The sequence below is a fragment of the Rana temporaria genome, chromosome 12 (assembly GCF_905171775.1).
Source record: "Rana temporaria chromosome 12, aRanTem1.1, whole genome shotgun sequence".
Classification (NCBI taxonomy): domain Eukaryota; kingdom Metazoa; phylum Chordata; class Amphibia; order Anura; family Ranidae; genus Rana; species Rana temporaria.
In genome coordinates this window covers 74,866,773-74,891,660 of record NC_053500.1, presented here as the reverse complement: position 1 = coordinate 74,891,660, position 24,888 = coordinate 74,866,773, and the positions used below count along the sequence as shown (strand labels likewise).

The 24,888-nt window shown below is 41.4% G+C and overlaps 1 protein-coding gene across 3 annotated transcripts in view; it reads left to right on the top strand.

The window, feature by feature from the left end:
* STAT3 (signal transducer and activator of transcription 3) overlaps nt 1–21,868 on the top strand; it is a 157,643-nt gene extending 135,775 nt beyond the window's left edge. Inside the window, exons 20-24 of one of the 3 annotated variants that reach the window (XM_040330489.1) lie at nt 1,892–2,031; nt 2,120–2,335; nt 3,061–3,103; nt 5,812–5,918; nt 20,246–21,868. In XM_040330489.1, the coding sequence (XP_040186423.1) occupies nt 1,892–2,031; nt 2,120–2,335; nt 3,061–3,103; nt 5,812–5,918; nt 20,246–20,283 (544 nt within the window). In that variant the 3' untranslated portion in view covers nt 20,284–21,868. Of the gene's footprint in view, nt 1–1,891; nt 2,032–2,119; nt 2,336–3,060; nt 3,104–5,811; nt 5,919–6,836; nt 9,826–20,245 lie in introns of those variants that run through there. The other 2 variants (XM_040330488.1, XM_040330487.1) reach the window with 2 other exon arrangements.
* Nucleotides 21,869–24,888: the final 3,020 nt, after the last annotated feature.

Below are 24,888 nucleotides of genomic sequence, written 5' to 3'. Positions count from 1 at the left end.
AAATCCAGCCCAGTCCTGCATATAAAAGGACACTGACCTTTTTTTTTCCTTTGCCCTAGATAGCGTTAAGTCGTGGAATTTACCGCTGCTTCCGGGTAGGGAATCCTGCGGGAGTGGGCGTTCCTATTGTCATGCCAATTGATTGACATGCTAAACGACGGCGCACACATCGCGTCACGACTTCCGGAAGGAAGCTCGGGTCGGCTTGGCTCTATTCGGCGCCTGCGCACCGACGCCGAATAGAGCCGACCCAAGCTTCTTTCGGGAAGTCGTGACGCGCTGTGTGCGCCGTCGTTTAGCATGTCAATCAATTGGCATGACAATAGGAACGCCCACTCCCGCGGGATTCCCTACCCGGAAGCCGCGGTGAATTCCATGACTTAACGCTATCTACGGCAAAGAAAAAAAAAAAGGTCAGTGTCATTTTATATGCAGGACTGGGCTGGATTTAGTGTTAGAAATTTTTTATAGGGTGAACCTCCACTTTAAGATTCATTGTAGTAACAGAACTGTGGAATTCTGTAAGAATTGTTAATTGGTTATTTGATTTTATAATTGTGGTTACAGAGAAAATCATGTAATCACAATGCTTTCTATCAAACAAATACTAAATGGCAGCACATGAAACTTGACCATGAGCAGCTTTCAAATTTTTACATGCAAATCTCCAGTGTAAAACATCCATACTTTTTTGCTCCATTATCTTTATCTTGCTCTGGATGAGGCTGTTGTTTTGACATAGGTGTTTAGCTGACCTTGGGAAATGAAGATCAACTATCCCAGGGGATCCTTAAAGGGGGTTGTAAAGGATTTTTTTTTCCCTAAATAGCTTCCTTTACCTTAGTGCAGTCCTCCTTCACTTACCTCATCCTTCAATTTTGCTTTTAAATGTCCTTATTTCTTCTAGAAATGCTCACTTCCTGTTCTTCTGTCTGTAATTCACCACCATAAAGCGAGGCTTTCTTCCTGGTGTGGAGAAAGCCTCTTGAGGGGGGAGGGGGCGAGCAGGCAAGTCAGGACACTCTCTACTTTGCAGACAGAAAAAGAAGCTGTGTGTTAGTGGGCGTCCTGACACTCCTGCTCGCCCCCTCAAGAGGCTTCCCCCACACCAGGGAGAAAGCCTCGCATTACGGTGGCGAGTTAGACAGAAGAACAGGAAGTGAGCATTTCTCAGAAGAAATAAGGACATTTAAAAGCAAAACTGAAGGATGAGGTAAGTGAAGGACTGCACTAAGGTAAAGGAAGCTATTTAGGGGAAAAAATGTTTCCTTTACAACCCCTTTAAAGCTAAACGCCATTCTCAAAAATTATTTAAAGTAGAAGTCCACCCTATAACTAAAATCCCTGCATCTATAGAGGCCCACAATCTAACACTAACCTATCTAGCCCTTTAAAGAAGAAAATCTGTGTACATGCCTTTTTTGAAGCCTCTCCAACCTGAACCCACGCTGAGCTGTCAGACACAGCTTTGCTGTGTAAGGTGGGTGTAGAGGACATATCAGACACTGGAAGAGCCATAGTCGATCTATGGGTGACGTCACTCCCTATTAATTTCACAGCCGTTGTCGGTTTTGTCCTCTGCAGAGCTTCCAGCGCTGGAGATCGATTTGGATCGGCTTCAAAAAAGGTATGTATACTGATTGTTTTTCTTTACAGGGCTAGATAGGTTAGTGTTGGATCATGGATGTCTAGATGCAGGGTTTTTAGTTTTAGGGTGGACTTCTACTTTAAGAATAAATCCATGTTGTCAGTGCCAAATGCCTGAGCAAGTGCAGTTATTACTTTGTAAGTATTAATAATAAGTATTATTGGCTACATCGCTGGACTGTGCAATTCACAGTATTATCAAATACTCTGAAATCCTGTACATTAAGATATGTGTTCTTTGCAGGTATATAATGGGCTTCATCAGCAAAGAGCGCGAACGAGCCATTCTCGGCACTAAACCTCCTGGGACATTCCTGCTACGGTTCAGTGAGAGCAGCAAGGAGGGTGGTATTACCTTTACCTGGGTGGAGAAAGATATCAGTGGTAAGAAAACTTTGAGACAACTTAAAATTTTACAGGTTTTTGTGTACGATTTGCTTGCCTCTTTTTATATTGATGTTTTTACACCCAGGTAAGACACAGATCCAGTCGGTAGAACCATATACAAAGCAGCAGCTGAACAACATGTCCTTTGCTGAAATCATCATGGGTTACAAAATTATGGATGCCACCAACATTTTGGTATCCCCTCTGGTGTACCTGTATCCCGACATCCCCAAAGAAGAAGCCTTCAGCAAGTACTGCCGCCCAGAGAGCCAGGAACATCCTGAGCCCACGGACCCAGGTAGTAGTAGACTCTCCATTTTGAAATTTATACCTTATCCAGAGCTGTTAAAGTGGAACTTTAGTCAGCAAATTTGATCCTCCTAGATCACTTCAGGCTAGCCCCTTATGTAAAACATAAAAAAATTGTGCCTATACTCTTTAAAATTAAGTAATACTGTCTCACCCCGCTCTGCACATGCTCAGTTGCTTTGTATTTTGTTTGCGCTGACGAGTTTGTAGAGGCTGATCTGCTGACGGCCTTAAAGCAGAATTAAACCCTCCTATCCTTTAAAGTCAAGAAATCTGCTTCTGTTTGAGCTGCAACTGTCATAGTGCTCCACTTGTGATAAGTTGTGAGGGTTTGACAGTTTGGTTGAGGACGCAAGACAGTGTGACCGTTGGCAACCCCAGCTTTCCAGGAATGTAACCGTTTTTGAAACTTAAATCAATGGTTTTAGTTCCACTTTATGATTTACTGCTGGGGCTTTGGGCTTCAAAAACAATGGCTGTGGCCGACGAGAAGAAGAAAAGGGTAATCGTGAAGGCAATTTACAGCACACACTGTGGTAGCATAAATATTAATGCACTGAAGAACCTTATTCTTTTTATCACGTTGTTATGGGTAATGTTCTACTTTAATATCAATTGTCTGGACAGACCAATATGTAAGATCCGTGTGATCCTATCTACAAAGCATTTCTAGTAAAATGCTTTAAAATATTACAGCTATGTTTTCTTTTCATGCAGGCACTGCCCCATATCTGAAGACAAAGTTTATTTGTGTAACACCGTAAGTATTGGCTTTTGGTTCTCATAACTATATACCCTTTCCCTTTTATGAAGAAATGTGTGATAAATATTCCTCTACCTGTGCCTAAAAACTTATAATGCAGACCATTCCTTTTGAACCTCTTTTTTTTTTTTTTTTTTTTTTTTATTGTCATGCATATTAACGTAGGTGGTAAAAATGTCTACTGGCTTCTAGACATGACCTAATGACTCTTGAATTCTGTTTTTAATTTATCCTATAAAAATTGCATGGCTTGCTATCAATTCGGTTTGTACAGAGGTAACATATTTACGTGCAATCTTCACTCACAATAGGCATTTTCTGATTTACTATAGTGCACTAAAAACTAAACCTAAAATCTATCTCCAGACAAAACATTGTATAAACGTGGAGACAGATCAGAACCTTTTAATGAGTTTTTTTTATAGCTGTCTGTTTCTGCACTGGGGGGGCGGAGGAGGTGTTGCAAGAACAGGAAGTGATTGGAGATAATTCTAATTACTTTGTAATAATTGACAATTGGTTACTATTACCATTTGTGGAAGAATGAAAGATTCCTTTGACCAGCTCCTATATTTGTGCCACTTTGCAGAAAACCTAAAACTCGTGAGTATTAGGTGAGGCATAGTCCATCAGAAATCATACATAGCCTTGTCTGCCCAGGCATTGAACTTTTAATGCAAGTCTTCCATTTTCTAATATCTGCTGTGCTGTTTATAAAATATGTTCATTAGCTCAATGCTCGACAAATCCCAGGTCACCATGGTGACTAAAAATTGCATCCTGGCACCTGGGCTTTTGTCAGCCCATTCACTGTTGCAAGGATGCACAATTTGTATCACCTGACTCCCAAAACATGCTGTTCCGGGGGGGGTTCAGGCAGGTCGTTTTTTTTTTCAACATTTAGCCCTACTGCAGGCAATCAGCAGGGCTCACTTGTCAGATGGAAGCATTCGGGGCAGCTCCACTGTTGCCCTATTGCTTCCAGACACGTGGGTAAAGTGCCTGGGACTGGCATAGCAGGCAACGTAGGGTAGAGGGGAGGGAGGATAGTGAATGCGTGTCCGCTCTCCCCATCTTGTTCCTGACCTTAAAGCGATGTTTAGGACATCACTTTTGGGTCCCTGTTGACAGTTTTTCTGGCAAGCAGGGCTGGAAAAGAATGTAGTGCGATCTGCACTGCATTACATTCAGTGAAGCACAGGGCAGACATGCAGAGTCTTTTAGACCCGGCATGTCTCATTAAAGAGAACCTTGCACTAACAAATCATCACATGTTTGTCCCTTATGTGATGGATATAATACTTTTTTTTTTTTCATCAAAAACGCATGGAAAGTAGGTTATATGTTTTTTAATGGCATAGTTTAGACCATTGCGTTTCAGTTCCAAAAAAAAAAGTGGAACGCGCTGCATTTTTCCTGCACTGGAAAGCTGTAAAAAGCATCAAAACGCACATGTCCTTAAGTTGGGGGGGGGGGGGGGGGATGCACTGGACTGCATCAAAAACGCAACAAAAATGCGCATGCAGAAAAGCACCTGGAACATATCCAGACTGGGTTTCCATTGTGTGAACTTACCCTTAATTGTAAAAAAAAATTACACCCAAGCTCAAAGCCCCCCCCCCCCCGCACATACGCATGTACAAATGTAAATGCATGCGTTGGGGCACCTACGCATGAAAACATTGATTGCAATACACGTTGCATATCGTCGTGCACAGTGGAATGAGAGCAATAATTCTAGCACCAGACCTCCTTCATTACACTAAACTGATGACTGATAAGGGGCTGTTAAAACGTAGCCTATAGAAAATATAGGATACTGAAATTTGTCGCCATTTCATGGGCACAAGCAAATTGAAGTTTTGACATATTGGGTATCTATTTACTTGGTGCAACCTCATCTTTTATACAGGCATACCCCGCTTTAAGTACACTCACTTTACATACACTCGCGAGTAAGGACATACCTGTGAGTGTATGTAAAGTGCCTTACAAGCACTGTACAGACATTTTGCAGCCACAGTAGAAGGAGCTGAAGCTCAGAGAGCATAGCCTGCCCTGTTCCAGTGTGCCCCTGTCACCCCCACTACAGCCCCTGAGACCTTAACTACAGCTCCTAACACCCCCATTACACCCCCTGACCCCCCACTACACCCTATAAGTGTAAAAAGGTATTGTTTCACTTTATGTACATTTTCGTTTTACATCCATGCTCTGGTCCCATTGTGTACTTAAAAGTGGGGTATGCCTGTATATTGCTATGAAATTGGGTAATCTCTTAAGTTTTTGTGTCGTAAAATTGATTTTAGTTTTTTTTTTTTTTTTTTTTTTTACTGAAAGTTTGCATTTCCTAGACCTTTGCAGTTATTACTGTCATCATATGACATGTCTTGAAATTACCTAGTGAGAAAGCGGTCTCATTCAGTAGCATTGTAAGTGAATGAGACCGCTGTCTGATTTTTAAATAAATGTAAATAAAATAAAAGCCATAAATGGTTTAGAATTGCCTGCATCATGGGACCGACTGTAATGTATTGTATAGCTTTTATTTTATTCTGTCATTTTTTACTCTGGACAAAAAATAAAGCTTTGTTTAAAAAATAAATAAATAAAATGGCTCCCAACTTTTTTTTAGCTGGCTCATAGATCAAAGCAAAATTGTCAAGCCCTGTATTAGATTTGTCTTTTTGTTTTTACTTTAATAGGACAACATGTAGCAACACAATAGACTTGCCCATGTCTCCTCGCACCTTGGATTCTTTGATGCAGTTTCCTCCAGATGGCGCAGAGGCCTGTTCTGGGAGCACTTTTGGTGAGTCTTTATTTTAACTAAAAGAACCTCCTATAAAGCTATTTTTAAAAGAGATGACCATATTTAATATAAAAATACAAAGCGTAGTATAGCTGTAGCAATATTTGATGATTGAGAACTCTGTGCCTTGCTAAATAAAGTCCATGTATCTGAACCAACTTTAACTACCTCCTGCCCGCCGTATAGTAAAACGACGCTGGGCAGGATCCCCCATCATTCTTGGGCACCGTCATATGACCGCGCCTCGGTGTCGCCACTCTTGCGCGCCCCCGGGGGGCTGGCAGCACGGCGGTAGCACCCTATCTCGGTAAAGAGCTGATGAAGTGGCTCTTTACCCATGTGATCAGATGTGTCCAATCACAGCCGATCGCGTGTAATTATGGAAGTGCTGTTTATCGGCTCTCCTTGCCTCATAGTCAGTGTGAGGCGAGCCGATAAGTGGCATCTCCTCGCAGGGGAGACTGTACAGATAAACGGGACACTGATCATCAGTGCAGTGCCTATCGTTGCCCATAAGTGCTGCATATTAGTGCCTCCTCATCAGTTCCCATCAATGCTGCCCATCAGCACACATCAGTGAATTGGAAAAATTACTTATTTATAAAATATACTTACAAACTAAAACTTTTTTTTTTTTTTCTATATCACCAAAAGAATGCTCTATTTGTGTGGAAAAATCGAAAAATGTCATTTCGGTACAGCGTTGCATGACTGCGCAATTGTCATTCAAAGTGTGACAGCACTGAAAGCTGATAATTGGCCTGGGCAGGGCAGAAAGGGGGTAAAAATGCCCAGTATTTAAGTGATTCATGTAGGTTGGGTAGAGATGCAAGATCTGAGTAGTAATGAGCTAGTAATGACAGTATTTATTTACTGTTGATCTGTTCTTACTATATTCATCGTCCTTTTTCTCCGCAGACATGGTCAATTTTGAGATGGAACTGACTTCTGACTGCGCATCTTCCCCCATGTGATCAGGCTTTGTGTCAGTTTCCAGCAAATCTGTGTATTGCCACACAGCCACCATCTTAGCTGTATCTATCTGTACTGGTCTCCTACTGGACACATTAAAGGTGTTTTTATCAGTTTGGAAGTCTGCAAGGTATTAACAAGCATCCCTAATGGGTGCTAAAAATCATTACTCAAGAACTCGTAGTTCATGTCAGTCACTTCATGATTCTAGTTACTGTTTCTCACTTGGCCAAATTAGTTTTCTTTTCTAAAGTCTGTGCAGACATTATAGCATTGACTGCTGCCTCGAGGCAATAAATGGTTTTTGGAGTGTGATCACAATTTGACTGACTCTTGAAGGCTCTTCAGAATTATTTAAACCCAAACTTCTCTTCCCAGCCTTCCTATGTTCTTATTACTTATGGAAGTTAGATCAATATTGCTTGATTCTGTCACTTTTATCAAAGATCTTTACTCCTATGAATTGGTCTCCAGCAACTTTTAACAAATATTGAATTTGGGGAGAGAGTCTACTAGGTTGTGTTTTACTCCTAATAGTCTATTGATCTCAAAGGTACAGGATTGAAACCTGCATGTCTGATGGCCCTGTTACACAACTGAAAATTATATCTACACTAGGTGCTAGTGCTTCCCTTGGGGTGTTGTGTTTTCAAAAAGATGATACTAAAGTTCTGAACCACAAGTCTTTGCCTTTTTTGCTGGAGCTAATATTAAATCTAAAGCATATGTCAAGGCAATAAAATATTAGGGCATATCTGGATTACACGCACGTCCCCATGTTTTATCTCTTGGGACATTCTGCAAGTAAATAAAAATAACTTTTGTTATTAGTGTGCCCATACCTTCCTCTGACATGAAAACACAGCTTTGAATTCCTAGGCACATGACATCCCTACCTCCTTCATTTTGTGATGGAATACAAAAAGTTAACAACCCATGGAAGTTTTCTGGCCAAATCAAATGGCTATTTTTTGCACTTATCAAACAGATACAACAAAACACTTGGCAGACCAAAAAGGGAGCAAAAATGATTATATATATACGTTTAGTGACCTTCCATATCTTTATTACGTTTTTACTGCTTTTTCATGTTACCATGGTCCATAAATAGTAGGCCTGGCAACATCTAAAGCCCATCTCTGCTTCGAGTTAAGTCAGCTTACCACTCTAGCAGCCTGCTAAGAGAGCTTGGTTTTCTGAAACTGAAAGAAAAGTAGCAAAGCTGTACGTAAAACAAAGACCTAGTCCCTTTTTCTAGGTTAGAGTGACTATGCGTAAGTGGTCCAGTGTTGCTTTGTTTTTTTGTAAATCTGCCCCAATGTGTATGCTGCTGACTTCTGACAGGCCAATGCTGCCTGTTGGATAAATGCTAGCAGTACAGAGAATCAAAGGGGTCCATTTGCAGTATATCTACTGTATATGTTGTAAAGAATTTTTAGTGAGTAGCTATGAAAAATTAAGCTCCTTTTAGTTAGGGAGGATAATTTGGTGGTTGGAATTATTGCAAACGTCCAACCACCATCCTCTCTTTATGGGTGCCTGAAATTGCTGTTCTCCTATTTAAGTGATAAAACTGTAATCAATGCTACAAGCTCCACTCGAAGCCGCAATAAATTCTCTGGTCTCCAGGCTGTCGAGTGCCAGCTTCCAGGAGCTTTTTCTATCTCCAGGCTACACAGCAAGCAAACGGAGAAGCCAGGCACTGATGACCTCACTCCATATATGTTTACTGCACTGGCTAAATGATGGTCCCTACCTATGGCCACACCCCTTCTACATGTTTCACCCCAATGAGCTTAATTAGGTGAAATTCGTTAGAGGGGCATGGCAATAGGCAGCCAAGTGCAATAAACACACATATGGAGTAATGTCATCAGTGTTACGCTTTACAGGTTTTACCTGTAGGTGGCACTGGTGTGTTTGGGCCACAAACAATGGCTGCGATTTAAATTCTGCTTTTAATGTGAACCCATGTTCAAACTAGAACATGTAAGTGAACATCTTTATGAGAAGAGTAGCATAAGGCGGGAGATAGAGTAGGATTATTTTACTCAATTTTAGCCTAAGGTGGGGGGTTTACCTATTCTACAGTGCAATGCTTGGAGCCTGAGCAACCTGTTGGAAACACTGGGCATTATTGTGTGAAATACTGCGATCATAGGCATTAGGAGATCCTGGGGTGTGCTGGATGAATAAATGATACAATAACAATAGTTTATGCAGCTTAGTCCCTATAAAATTTGAATCCAACACGGATTCACTTTAAAACCTTTTTTTAACCTACTGTGAAATGGTCTTGGGGGGCAATGTGTGGTCTAGGTAGATCTAGCAAAAATCTAATGTCTATGGGGACTAAGCAAACACTGCTGGCTGAAGCTAATTGAAGGAAAAGTGGGCAAGTGAGGAAACATTGGCTGATCACTATTGTTTCCATTAATGCTAGCAATGTGTCTTTCCAGCATCCTCCTGTTATAAACATAAATGCTCAGTGATCCAATCATACATCCACAGAAATCTAGACATTCTGATTTTTATCTGGTCAGCATCACATTTACTGAAGAAAACTCTATGCATTATGGGAATAGTATTATGTCATCTTCTCCCCTATCATACTATTGCTGTGGTTTACAGGCTTTTGCTCAAGAAAGCATACAGGTATACCTGAACTTCTGTTCACAATGCAATTACTATATTTCTGTTTATAGAAAAAGATGTTTCTTTATATGCATTTCCATTAGACCATATTAATATAATCCACACTATCTTCACCCAATGACTGTATATTCTTTATATTCTTTTCCAACCACAAATATTTATGTATTGAAGGTGCAATCAGTTTTTTTTTTATCTTTTTATGGTCATGTTAAACTTTGTACGCATGTCTTGGAAAATGCTTGTCAATTTTTTGAATTTTTAAAGATCTGTAAAATAAAAACTGTCTTGTTTCTGTGTCTTTATTTATGTATCATGATTTATGTTATTGAAAGCTCAATATCAGTTATGTAGGATTGAAAACACTCAATACCTTAGCATTATTAAAGGCTTGTTCACACTTGCAGCCAGGGAGGCTGTAAAAGCAGGTGGCTTAGCTTTACTGTCCACCTAAATAAGGGTAGCTGCTCAGGGCTGTACACACGTGGTGGTGGTCATGATGCGCTGCTTGTCGGCCATGGCAAAAATTTAAGTGTATGGGGCCACGTAGCAGCACAGTGGTTTACCCTTTTTAAGGTCTAAACCATGGGTCTTTAAACTATGGCCTTCCAGTTGTTCAGGAACTAAAATTTCCATCATGCCTAGTCATGTCTGTGAATGTCAGTTTTACAATGCCTCATGGGATGTGTAGTTCCGCAACAGCTGGAGGGCCGTAGTTTGAGGATCCCTGGTCTAAACAGACGGTGATGAGGCTACATATCACCACTTGCACCAAACACTATCTAAAAAGCTATCCACTTACTGGAGTAAGCGGCGTTCTATCTGTGACTTGCTTGTTTTGTCTGCTCTGGGAGGGTGACATTGGGAGGTTCTGTCTTCTTGCGCTCTGCTGGGAGGTCACTCTTTGCTTGTGGGTAGCTAGGCTCACCTTGGCTCCAGCGACTCAGAAACTTGTCAAGGTTGTGACTACTAAAACCCCCCCCAGCTTGTGAGCACTGCAGTCAGTTATTCACGTTCCAGAATTGTGACATTCTGGTACTATTCTCAGATGGAGTCCTCCAAAGATTCTAAAAGCCATTGATGAGATAAAAGGATTGGTAGTCATTCCAAAGGGGCCACCTGTCTGAGCCTACTGTCAGGGAAGCTGTCAGAAATGGTCTGGTTGCTACTGAGGTTTTATTTTGGTTCTGCGTTGGAAAAGGTGGCCTGATTGGATACAATGTCTGAGGCTTGTGTACAGTTTTAAATCCTTTTTATTATTTTTGTGAAATCATAGACTCAGTAAATTGAATTGAAAATAAATAAAAGGCTATCCATCATGGATTGCTTTTCAGAGGGGTAGCAAGGCCTGCCACATGTGAGTATAGGTTCTTATTGTCTCTCATCCATGTGGGATGCGTGATTTTGATATCCCAGGAAGCTGAGGGTACTTCACTCTTACTGGTCAAAAAAATAAGCACGGGAAATGCAGCAAAAAATGAAAATAAGTCCTTGTGTAAGGTGGGGGGGAAATGTTGAAAGTCAATTGAAGAAAGTCAATAAAATGGTAACAGCTCAGATTTAGGCACCGGATGTGAGGGTACACCACAACTTCCAACGGTTAGATATCTGTGTGCTGCAACTTTGTCAGAGCCACCATCAAAATCTGGCCTAAAGTTTGGACATGAAACACCCTGATAAAGTGTCCTAAACCTTTTGCGAATTGTAAAAAAATTATAAATGCATGTAACTGAAGGAAACCCAACTGCATTTTAGTTGCTGTGTAAAACTAGCCAACTTGGATGCCTTAATGAAAAATAGGAAACCAAGATATGCTAAAAAGGTTTTAGGTCGGCCATAGACAATTTTAATCTTGTCCGGAACCAGCTGAGATTCTAACCATTAATGGGCAGGCTGAATGTACCAAATTGATCGATTTAACTTGGGTACAATCAGCCTGCCGGATTCGCCTGCGATTATCTCAAGTGGCTGCTACCTATAATTACTGTCTTCTCCTGGTGATGTATCATATCCTTTAAGTTGTCAGCAGTAATGAATAACAAACAGCAGTCCTTATATATATTCAACAATGAAACCGAACCAGATAGAGGAGATGAAAAAGGAGATCATGAAATGAGAAGAGAAGAACTCTGAGAACACGAGCAAGGTAAAGGAGCCCAAGAAAGAAGTCTGGATGAGGTGCTGAATGGCTCAACCTTCCTTCTATTTCCTACTTTGGCCCCTTGGATCAAATAGGTGATTGTAAGTATCTAAGCCAGATTTTCTTAGATTTGGCATGTTTGTCACATAGAATGCTTGCAAATTAGGTGCTGGACCACACAGAATCGGTTACATCCAGAAAGGTAAAACTTTGGGTGCCATACTGGACCTCATGCTGTAAGGACGACCTGTTATGTTGCTTTGGGCACTGCATCCTTTATGGTGCAGTCACCTTGGCACTTGGTGGAATGTGTTGTTGGCAGGGTGCTATTCAGCAGTGGTTCTCAACCCTGTCCTCAAGTACCCCCAACTGTGCAAGATAGTCAATGGGTTGATATTTTGGACAGCTATTTTTTTTTTTTTATCTAAGAGTCCCAAAACATGGCCTGTTGTGGGTACTTGAGGACACGGTTGAGAACCACTGTTCATCGCTGTGGAACTCAGTTCCTGAAAACCCCTTTGACAGTATGCCTGTCATGCTGACTTTATATATAATTCAGCATAGTGGACAGGTAAGACGGGTCATCCTGTGTTTCTTATTGTTACTGAGTAAAACAGGGCTATATTGGGAATTTATTCACTTGAAAGTGCAAACTTTGTGCCAAAATTCAATCACTAAGGGCTGGTTCACACCCATGTGTTTTTGTTAGTGTTTTTCAGTTTTGCAGACACGTACTAGAATTTAACATGGTTTCCTCTGAATGTAGTTTACATCTGAACGTTTCCATAAAATGCTCAGACTTTTTCTAGATTTTGCTTCTGTAGACTTCAATCAAAAATGTGTATTGCAAAATGCACCTGGAATATGCGAACTGCAACATGCATAGGTGTGAACCAGGCCTTGGAGCTCAGTGGATGATCTAGTTAAAAAAAAGCTGTTTTATGAAAAATTTGCCAAATAAACACAACACAAAGGTGAGGCCCCATGCAGGGGCTTCAAGAAACCAAAGCAAATTACAATCATTTAGAACGAGCAAGGGCCTCATCCAAACAACTGGGTGTAGCTTGCGACATTATTTACATAAGAGTCCATCTAGTTTAACCAAAAAAAAAAATCCCACCTACGCAATCCTTTACCCACAGTTGATCCAGAGGAAGGTGGAAAACCCCAGCAACGCATGCTTCAATTTGTACAAAGCAAGTCAGTATCCGCGCTATCAAATATTGTTAGAGATATTTTGAGCAGCCAGCACAATTTGTTGATCAGCAAAACATAAAGCATATAAAAGTCCACATGGCAGCGCTAAATGAAAAGTAAATCCAAGGGGGGGAAGTTGATCAACCCGTCACCAGCTTCAATGTGTATAGAAAAGCACACCACACCACGTGGAAATCCAATCTGCTTACCAGATAGCTGAAAAAGCAGGCATGTAATGGACAAACCAAGATCGCAGCTCCGTTCCTCAGCTTAAAATTGAGTTCAGACCAGGGTTGCGGCTAATCATCAGGCATTTTCATACAGCAAAGACTTCTTTCAGCTCTCATATAGGATGTAAACCATTCACTCAGATGGCCAGCAATGCCCGATGAAAAGATAATGCAGCCAATACTGAAGCCTGTAAAGTTATTTAAAAATGTATTCGTAATAACTTAGTTTAGTACAGGAACAATTGCATCATAATATTCGAACGGCTGTGGCTCTCGGGATGCTAGTGTCAGCCCGCCTGACATGTTTCATCCAACAAGATTTCGTTACAGGCGTGGTTACTAGACACTAGCATTACCTTTTATCTAAATGTCCAATGACGTCCATCACGGAAGAACGGACCTCTGGGAAGGCACGTCAACCAGAAGTGATGTCAGTGGAGGGCAGCGCACACCACGTCTGCTCTCCACCGCCGTACACATCCTAATACCTAGATGGCTAATAACGCTCAGCACGGAAGAACAAACCCCCGTAATAATGCGTCGACCGGAAGTGATGTCAGTGGAGCGCAACGAAAACCGGGCTTTCGATCCACCACCAAGCAATCTCGTATGGGTGACAACACTCCAAGAAAGGACAGACTGGGCATAGTGAATGACCGGGACGGAACTGAATGGATGTCATAAAAAGTGGCAAATATTTAAAAAAACATAAATAAAATACAAACATTGAATAGACCTAAGGCAATCTTAACCACTTGAGATCCGCACTATAGACAAAAGACGTCCACAGCGCGGCTCTCAAGTGCCGGGTGGACGTCCTGTTGTTTACATTCCCCGTGTGCGCAGCGGGGAGACACTGTGCCTGGCGCATCGCTGGGAAGCCGATGCGCGTGCCTGGCGGCCGCGATGTCCGCCAGGTACCCACGATCGGCGGTGACAGCAGGGACGTGGAATTCTGTGTGTAAACACAGAGCTCCACGTCCTGTCAGGGAGAGAGGAGACCGATCTGTGTCCCTTGTACATAGGGACACAGCATCGGTCACCTCCCCCCACACAGTTAGAACACACCCAGGATACACATTTAACCCCTTCCTCACCCCCTAGTGTTAACCCCTTCACTGCCAGTCACATTTATACAGTAATTAGTGCATTTTTATAGCACTGATCGCTGTATTAAATGTGAATGGTCCCAAAATTGTGTCAAAAGTGTCCGATACGTCCCCTGCAATATCGCAGGCCTGACAAAAAAAATCGTAGATCGCCGCTATTACTAGTAAAAAAAAAAAAAAAATCATAAATCTATCCCCTATTTTGTAGGCGCTATAACTCTTGCGCAAGCCAATCAATATACGCTTATTGCGATTTTTTTTTTTTTTTTTTTTTTAACAAAAATATGTAGAAGAATACGTATCGGCCTAAACTAAGGGAAATATTTTTTTTTTTAATTGGGATATTATTATAACAAAAAGTAAAAAATATTGTGTTTTTTTTTTTTTATAGCGCAAAAAATTTCAAACGCAGAGATGATCAAATACCACCAAAAGAAAGCTCTATTTGTGGGAAAAAAAATGATAAAAATATAATTTGGGTACAGTGTTGTATGACCGCACAATTGTCATTCAAAATGCGTCAGCACTGAAAGCTGAAAATTGGTTTTGGGCACGAAGGGGATTTAAGTGCCCAGTAATGAAGTGGTTAATAGTGTCCATACAGGTAGATAATATTATTATAGGAGGCTACCTAGAAAGAAATCAATTAAAACAGTGTTTTAAATAATAGTTGAACACTTACTAATAAGAGGGCCATCTAGTGGCAGACCAGAGAAACTGCTAATATAAACACAGTACTAGTAATGAACAAAGATATATAACTATTGAGTGGATCAGCAATTATTAATAAAGTCAACGGTCAGCCCAAAGGAAATGTAACATTTGAGGTCAAAGATCCAGTGAGATTTCTTTGTCAGACTTCCGCGCCAATGTGGTGTAAATCGATCTATGGCTATGAAAGTTGTTCCTACTGGATTTTTATTATGACATTTCAGGTAGTGTTGAGAAACAGTGTGTTTGGGGAATCCTTTCCGTATCGTTGCCAGATGTTCTTTAATCCTAACGTTCATGGCTCGCATAGTACGGCCTACGTATTGTAGGCCGCATTGACAGATCAATAAATACACCATGTTTTTAGACATACAGGTTATAAAAGTATCGACCTACACTTTAGAATCACCGAGTTGGAAAAAGGATCACACCCCTCATATAAATAACTTGTAAACTCAATCCGGTGTAGCTAATCACCTTCTTAATGGCACACAAAGCCATTTGACTTTCAACTATGAACTGTGGTCATTTTGATTAGCTCATTATGAAAAGAGCTTTCCTGAAGTTGTCCCTGAAGCAAACAATCAGCTATGGGTGGCAAGGCACTGTCCAAAGATCTTTGGAATAAAGTTGTGGACATTCACAATCCATAGATATACAAAAAAAATCAGACTTTATCAATGCCTAGAAGCACAGTGATGTCTATTAAGAAGTGGAAGGTATTTGGTACAACACAAGACTCTTTTCTGGAGCAGGAGAGGCTACAAAGAGTAAAGAATGATGGAGGGAATTTGGTTACAGAGGCCCAGATTCTCGTAGGGCGGCGTAAATGTAAGCGGGCGTAGCGTATCATAGTTACGATATACGCTGCCGCAACTTAGAGAGGCAAGTGCTGTATCCACAAAGAACTTGCGTCCAAAGTTACGTCGGCGTAGCGTAAATGTGCCGGCGTAAGCGCGCCTAAATTAAATGAGGAACGGCGGCGTGTTTTATGTAAACTAATCATGACCCCACGTAAATGACGCTTTTTTCGAACGGTGCATGCGCGTGCATGCTCAGTATCGCTTCAAATTAAATTACACCCGCTAAATGCCTAGTCGACGTGAACGTAACTTACGTCCAGCCCCATTCACGGACGACTTACGCAAACGACGTAAAATGCGACACTGTTCGTACGTTTCCGACGTCCATACCTAACATGACTTACCCCTGCTTTATGAGGGATAACTTTACGCCGGCGTATGTCTTTACGTAAACGACCTATCTTGATACGCTGGGCGCACGTTCGTTCGTGAATCGGCGTATCTAGATAATTGGCATATTCGACGCGGAAATATACGGAAGCGCCACCTAGCAGCCAGCGTAAATATGCACCCTAAGATACGACGGCGAAAGTCTCCTAGGCAACTGTGAGGCGTATCTGATTCTATGAATCAGGCGCCGAGTTGCGACGGGCCGCCCTCAGAGTTACGACGGCGTATCTGGAGATACGCCGGCGTAACTGCTTTGAAAATCCGGGCCCAAGGATGGAAGGATGGCAAAGGTATTGAATCTCTTCTTCTCAGTCTGCACGAGGGAATCTGGGGGGGGGGGGGGGGGGGGGGGGGGGCTTCAGTAACAAACTGCAATGTTTATCCTCATGACATGTTACAGGAAGCACTCTCATGGCTAACGGAGAACAGAATTCGAATTTGACATGAAAAACGTGATATTAACCACTTAAGCCCCGGACCATTTTGCTGGTCAATGACTGTTTGGCACTGCGTCGCTTTAACTGACAATTGCACAGTCGTGCGACGTGGCTCCCAAACAAAATGTACTTATTTTTCCCACAAATGTAGCTTTCTTTTGGTGGTATTTGTTCACCTCTGCGGTTTAACTTTTTTGTGCTATAAACAAAAATAGAGCGACAATTTTGAAAAAAATTAAATATTTTTTACTTTTTGCTATAAAAAATATCCCCCAAAAAATATATAAAAAAAAAAAAAAATTTCCTCAGTTTAGGCCGATACGTATTATTCCTATTTTTTTACCAAAAATATGTAGAAGCGTTTATTGATCGGTTTGCGCAAAAGTTATAGCGTCTACAAAATAGGGCATAGTTTTGTCATTTTTATATATTTATATATATATATATATATATATATATATATATATATATATATATATATATATATATATAGATACTGTAGATAGAGATATATATCTATCTCTAATTTTTTTTTTTTTTTTTTTTACTAATAATGGCGGCGATCAGTGATTTTTATCATGACTGCGACATTATGGCGGACACATCGGACACTTTTGACACATTTTTGGGACCATTGGCATTTTTACAGCGAACAGTGCTATAAAAATGCACCGATTACTGTAAAAATGACACTGGCTGTGAAGGGGTTAACCACTAGGTGGCGCTGAAGGGGTTAAGTGTCCCTAGGAATGTGTTCTAACTGTAGGGGGGATGGGCTTACTGTGATACGACAGTGATTACAACTTCCAATTACAGGAAGCTGTGTATACTGTCCTGTCAGTAGGAAGACTGGGGAAATTCTTGTTTACATAAGCATTTCCCCCTTCTTCCTCACCGTGACACGATCACGGGTATGCCCCAGGTGCCGAAGTGTGCCAGGGATTTTACGCTGGACGTGTTTTGCCTTTAACCACCTTGGCTCCAGAAAATGTTTGCCCCCTTCATGACCTGGCCTTTTTTTTTGCTATTTAGCACTTCGCTACTTTACCTGGTAATTGCGCAGTCATGCAACATTGTACCCAAATAAAATTGTATATAACTTTTTTCATACAAATAGAGCTTTCTTTCAGGAGTGGGTTTTTTATTTTGTAATAAAGGGCATTTTTTTTCTAAAAAAAAAAAAATACCTTTTCCTTTCGGCTATAAAACATATCCAATTAAACAAAAATCTAACTTCATAAATTTTGGCCAAAATGTGTTCTGCTACCTTTTTGGTCAAAACAAATTCTAGTGTAGCACCCTCTACTGTGCTACTAGATTACTGTAGTACAGGCAGATTTATAAATAACTTGTGCTTGGGTTGTGAGTCAGGGGCTACTGCAGGTCAGGCTGCACACAGATGCAGGCCTCTGGTACCTCCCCCCGGATCTGGACGAGGAGGACTGATCTGCATACTTGAGGGAACTTGGTCAATCCCCAGGCAGAATGCTCTGGGTGGCTGAGTCAGTCCATAAATATGGTGGAGCTATGCCAGCAGGGGAGTCAGGGTGGAAGATGGAGTGCTGAGGAGACTGTTGGTGGCCTAGGAGAGAATCCCTGTGTCTGCAGGGGGCCTCTGCCTCCAGGCTGGGCTTGGGCTGGCTTGGGAAGACCCTGACAGCATTACGGTTTGGAAAGGTATCTTGCCTAAGGAGCAGCAGGGAGCAAAGAGGACACAGTAAATACATCAGCACACCCAGGGATTCACAAGGATATTGACTGCCACATGTAGCAAACCTTATAGGACGATAGCGTTGTGCTTAATCCTGCCTATCTCTTGCCCTGGGAGACCTTCAAAGCAAGCAGGTGGGCTGGTAGTTCCTGTAGGTAGTAGAGCTGGGAGCAATTTCTATGGTGGAATTGGAGATACTCCTCGATGCAGCTTACAACACAATGTGCAAATTTCTAAAGGGACTGAGAGTTCCCAGTCCTTAAGAGGCTTTTGCGTTTTGATTATCAGACTCTCAATGTCCAGGAAGGAGGACAGTTTAGGATCTGGTACATAGGGGGGAAGTTGTCCCTGTTTTATTTTTTTTATTTGTATACACCTGCGCTATGGACATAAATTTAATTCTTTCTATAAAAAAGTGAAAAAAATGTGATGTAAGAAATGTTAAATAAAATATGAAGGTCAATTGGCCTTAAAGCGGAGTTCCACCCAAAAGTGGAACTTCCGCTTAATCCACTTCTCACCCCCTTACGTGCCACATTAATTTTTTTGGGGGGGGAGTGGGGGCTTCAGGAGGAGTGGGATATCCTGTCCCACTTCCGCCCAGGGACCGCTAAGGCGATACGTCATATCGCCTTTTGGTGGCCCCTCCCTGTAGGCGATGGCCTGTGGCACGTGACAGGTCCCAGGCGAACGCCTGACCAATCACAGTGCGCAGCGCTGCTTGCGCATGCGCAGTGAGTGCCCCGCCGAGTGCCCACACTAACAATGAGGACGCCGGCCGGAGAGGGGGGGAGAGGAGCGCTAAAGCTGTCTTGCATACACACGGACACACAAAATTCCAACCGTCAAACGCGGTGATGTACAACACTACGACGAGCCTAGAAAAATGAAGTTTAATGCTTCCGAGCATGCGTCGACTTGTTTCCGAGCATGCATGTTTTTTTCTCTGTCGGAGTTCCATACAGACGAACGGAATTTCCAATGGAATTTTTTTTTGACAAAAAAAAAAAGAGAACGTAATTTTTCATCGGAAATTTCGATCGTGTGTACGAGGTATAAGAGGAACACAATTATCCAAGACCCTGAGTAAACAAACTTCTGGAGTTTTAGGAGCTTACAGTTTAAAGTGGGTTGTTAACATGTCAAACAAATCATCCCAAAACTGGGACAGGTTTGGACAGGACCAAAACATGTGCAGGGCATTAGCTGAGACTTCTCCACACCTAGGACAGGAAGCCTGCTCCTTCAATCCCATACGATTCAGTTTAGCAGGAGTATAGTGCAGTTGGTGAATAAATTTAACATTTATAAATGTATCCGCTGTGCTAATAACATCTTGCATAAAGGTTTCGGTAACCTACTCCCAATCTTTGTCTGCAAGGTCAGGGGTGCCATTAAGAGAACACTTTGCATTTTCTCAATGTTTGCTAAGATTTCTTCAATTGAATGAAACGGAGATCACAACACCATCACCTTGTCCAATCGGAGAAGGATTTGCATTCATTAAAGAAAATGCAAAGTGTTCCATTATTGGTGGAACATGGAAGCTAGTGGACATCGCTGTAGTAGGCACTGCCTTCCAGCGGTATCCTACAGGTATGGCACATAAGTTCATACTTATATTGATCCAATTTAGCCATGTAAAAATTGCCATACCTGGAATTCATCTTTTTAAAATTGGTGCTGGAACATGAGGCAAAGGGAAATCTTACAATAAGAAAACCTGTTCAGTGACAGGTTCTCACAATCTATTGTGTTTCTGGGACAGGAAATCTTTGCAATGTGACACAAGTTTCAAAAAATAAAATTGTGTTGAATATGCTTTCAAGAATTTCTCTCAAACCTTATTTGATAAAGAGAGTGTGGTATGTAAATACCAAATATAATTGTATCTCTTTTTTGTATATTATTGTAGAATGCCTTCTTGCAATGTTAAAGGATGTTCAGCAATGAGCCGCAAATTGAGCCTCAAGGTCATCCTTCATGCTTTTGCCGCTGACAAAGACCGAATCAAGCTATGGCTATGGCAAACTGGAAAAGACTTTGAGGATATAGATAACTTCACTCAGATGGTGTTTGATGCAAAAGCAAATAATATATACAGTATGTGCTTGTTTAATTTTACAGAGGACAGCTACAAACCATATGGACCACATAAATATTTAAAAAAAAATATGCCATTTCCACTCTGTTTGAAAATGCAAGTGCCTCATGTACTAAGGAACCAAGCATATGTGCACCAACCAAAAGAAGGCGACAGCAGTTTATATGTGACACTGAAGATACAAATGCATTTAAAGTAGATGGGCCCTTACTACAAACACCAGCCGCTTGTATATTAACCACAGATGTTGTGCCAGTGACATCAGCGATCATACAACCTTCTTTGAGTTTGCCCATTTCTCAAGGTGACCTTCACATCACAAGTCCAATCAATCCTTCATCTCTATGTGTTTGAAAATACAATGACACCATGCACTACGGAATCCAATGTGTCTGGACCTTCTAGAGAACTTAAGCTTGTAGACCCTTCAGACGGGGGCAGAAATGAAGTAGCAGAAACCTTACTTCAAGTTCCAGTTGCAAGTATGTTAACCAAGTCAGTTGTATTTAATGTCCATTAGTTCAGTGCCAACATAGCCAACTATACAGTCAGAAATGTCCCCTGGAAAAAAATCAGAAGAGTAAGCAAATTCACGCCTGTTCCCGAAAAAATAATTCAGTGTTCAGAAACAGTCAGCACTGGGGTAGCCACAGAGTTATTTGTAGGCATGACACATGATGGAGTGAGCACAGACTATAGAATTGGAAGAAGACATGGAAACTCAAGTAAGAACTAAAACAAAAATGAAAGCTATGCAATGCAACCTTCATATTCTTGCCCCCTTAACAGTAAACCTAGTCCTGTGAGAAGTAAATGTAATGCTGCTTCACAGACTGAGGAAGAACACAATCCCACTTCTATGAGAACTGCTCCACCCTTTAAATCTGGACAGTCAAGACAATATGAACAAGCTAATCCATTACATGTGTTCACCATCGGGCAAGCTTTTCGGCATCTTGCATGTAACAAGCAAAGTTATTACAAAGTAATAATCGTGTAAATATAAGACACCCAGCATGCCCTCATATCAGTATTAAGAGAAGGGGCGCTTGTGAAGACAACCCAATTTCTTTGAATGAAGACAATTATTACAATTTGTGGCCATAAACAATTTATATTGATTTAATTAAGAAAAAAGGGGTGGATCTGAGGATGTTCTCTTAATCTAGATACTGTAATTGGTTAATAAAGTTTTATATATTTTTTTCACAATGACAAAGTGGATAGCACTTCCACCTAGCAGCAGTGGGGTTGTTGGTTCAAATCCCAACCAAGACACTACCTGCACTGAGGTTGAAATGTTCTCCCTGTGTCTGTATGGATTTCCTCTGGGTAGTCTGGTTTCCACTCACACTCTAGACATGCTGGTAGGTTAATTTGCTCCTGTCTAAATTGGCCCTAGTATGCGTATGTATGAGTGTGAGTTAGAGACCTTAGATTGAAAGCTCCTTGAGGGTAGGGACTGATGTGAATGTATAATCTGTAAAGTGCTGCATAAATTGATGGCGCTATATAAGTACCTATAATAAAAAAAAGGTAAAAATAGTAAGTTGATTTGGATATTCATGCTTTTTACGTTTTGACTTGTTAATTTTTTTGAAGAAACATTCAAAAACCTGCTTTTTCTTCTTCCTTTTTTTTTGTATTATAAGAAAAGCAAATGTTTAATTTAGAGTTTGGAGCCAGAGCTTTTCCTCCCAATTTGTGTATTTGTCTAATCTAATTTTTTTTTTCCAGTAAATTTCATTGACAAAATATATTCGCTATCCTAAAGATAATAGAATAAAGTAATATTCCAGAGGAACAAATCACCTTTAATTCAAGTTATTTATTTACAAATCACTCAATGTGTTTTTATGCTGTTACTGCTGGAATTATCCAAAATCCATTTTGTATTAACTTGTCAAAATTGCTTGCACACTATAAAAGTATTCATATAGTGAATGGAAGTGCCTACAATTACTGCAAGTTGTAGCAAGTGTGCTTGTAACGTCTGCACAATTTAACATGTTTCACACACTTGGGGCAGTAGATAATTTGTTTATAGGTTTATGAGAGGCAGCAGGGAGGATCTTACTTGTGAGATATTGCTTATTTTATAATGCCTTGAGGAGGCCAGAGATGAATAGGTGACAAAGAAAACCTCATAGGTTATGGTGACCAGACATCCCCGGTTTCCGGGGACAGTCCCCGGATTGAGGACACTGTCCCCGGACCAAGTCTGTCCCCGGATTGGATTTGAACAGGGGCTGGGGCAATTTCAAAGACAGTGCAGAATAAAAAAAAAATCTGAATTACACACCCCCGCTCCTACTAGCTTAGGGGGGTGTATTTTTTTTCCCATTATCTGTGCTCCTTTCAATTGATCATGTGCTGGTCAGAGCAGAGGGAATATTTTTTCAGTTTCGGGTGCATGCCCATTCAGCTCCGCTAGCATGTTTTTCTGCCTTGGCTCAGGCCCCGGCCAGCCACCTCCCTGATTTATCTCCTTATTTTCCCTGGTGGAGTGATCTTCCTCCACTCCCCACCCAGTAGTAGCCGAGGCCCGTAGAGTAAGACTTGACAGGCTGTGAGGCAGGCGGTGGCAACGGGCAGAGAGTTGCTGATTGCCGCCATTACTAGTGAAAAAAAATATGTCCCCGGATTTCATTTTAAAAATCTTCACCTTATCATAGGTGTCTCCCTGCTGTGGTGTATGGTAGCAGTACCCCCGTAGGGGCTGCTGGTAATTGTGGACCGTCTCTCACCCTGCACTGCCAGGCACACAAATTTCCAGACATTCGGCAGCCAAGAAATAGTCCTTGTACTTTTTGGAGGGGATTGTAACTTGGATGGGGATAGGGGACATATGGGATGCCCAGTGGATCAATTGAAATTTGTTAGGGACACAACTATATACATCCTGTGTGTATATGTGTGTATATATATATATATATATATACACACCTCTCTCCAGCACTGACTTGCTTGCAGAACTACAACTCCCAGGACCAGCTAGCACTGAATTGCAGGCCTGATACAGACCCAAAGTAAAATACCCTCTGCAGGCAGAGACCGCGGGTCCCTATGGTGTAGCAGAATTGGTAGCCCTAGTGATAGCTGTCCCACGTGGCTACTGATCCCAGTATCACTCCTTCAGGCCCTGCCAGCTCTCCTGGCTGCAGCTGTCTTTCCACTGCCCATGCACCACAGTCCTCCTTACTGGCTCTGCACCCATCCCAGACTGTTTGCTCCCAGTCTTCTCAGGCGTGCCTCCCAGTCCTTCTGAGTGTGTGTCACTCCCCAGCCTTGTTGTTCCTCCTGGAGACCTGTCCGGTAGTGTTCTTCTGCTGTCCCCTCTCCTTTTTCCCCATGCCTCCTGTCCAGGACACCTCTGTGGGTTGCAGAAAAGTCCCATCTGCACCATGGGCCCAGGCCCAAGATCACCCCCCCCCCCCCCGATTGGAAAGCTCCCTAGCGGGTTCTACATTTAAATAATAGAGTGGCTGAAAAAAATACTACTTGTTGGCAGGTAAAACTGTTTAGATATCTAGTAGTAGTTGCGTCACGTTTAAATGGACTTGTTCTGTAATTATTATTATTATACAGCTATATAGCGCCGACAGTTTGCGCAGCACTTTACAACAGTAGGTAACATTGAAGAGGTTTTGTGACTTTAAGCCACCTTTTCAGGTCTAACTAGTGTCCGCAACATACCATATTTAGTTGCCACTCAAGGTAATGGGTGGCTGGGATAAGCCACAAAATGTCTTCAGCATTACATAACAAGTCCAGTTGAATGTGCCTAACTACTACTATAAATACCATAACCTAGATAAATAAGAAGCATTACAGAAAGCCATTCAGATAACTGTTTGAACTATTTAATTGGACAATACAATCCTTTTTTGTAATTTTTTTCTAAGAAAAGAAAAGTGTCAACCTCTCATATGGGACAGCAGTCAGCAGAATTTAAACAATAAAAAAGGAAAACGCCACACACTTTTTTTTTTGTTGGATAAAAGATTGGTCGCTGCTTTTATTATTATTGGCTTTAACAATAAGTAAATATCTGTAAATTTATTTAAAATACTTGCCATCAGATCAGCCACTACGGCTCGAGCTGGGATATTTAAAAATGGGGTAAATACCCAGAAGACAGGCGTAAACAGCCTGTCACCCAGACACCCACAACTCTGTCATTTCAATGCAGGAATGGAAACGCATTGAGAATATCCAATCAAATATCGTATAAGTGGACCCCATCTGGCCAATATAGCCCAGGGAGCCACCCCTCAAATTCTGTGTGGCAGTATGAAAATCCTGTAAAGGAACCTAAAAACTTTTTGCACTGGTCTATTTAACCATATCCTAACATTTTTTGAGTGGGCATAAAAAAAAACTGTTTAACCACTTCAGTCTAGGAATTATGTCTGAGAAGACTAATATCTTATTAGGGGAGGACAAATGAAACC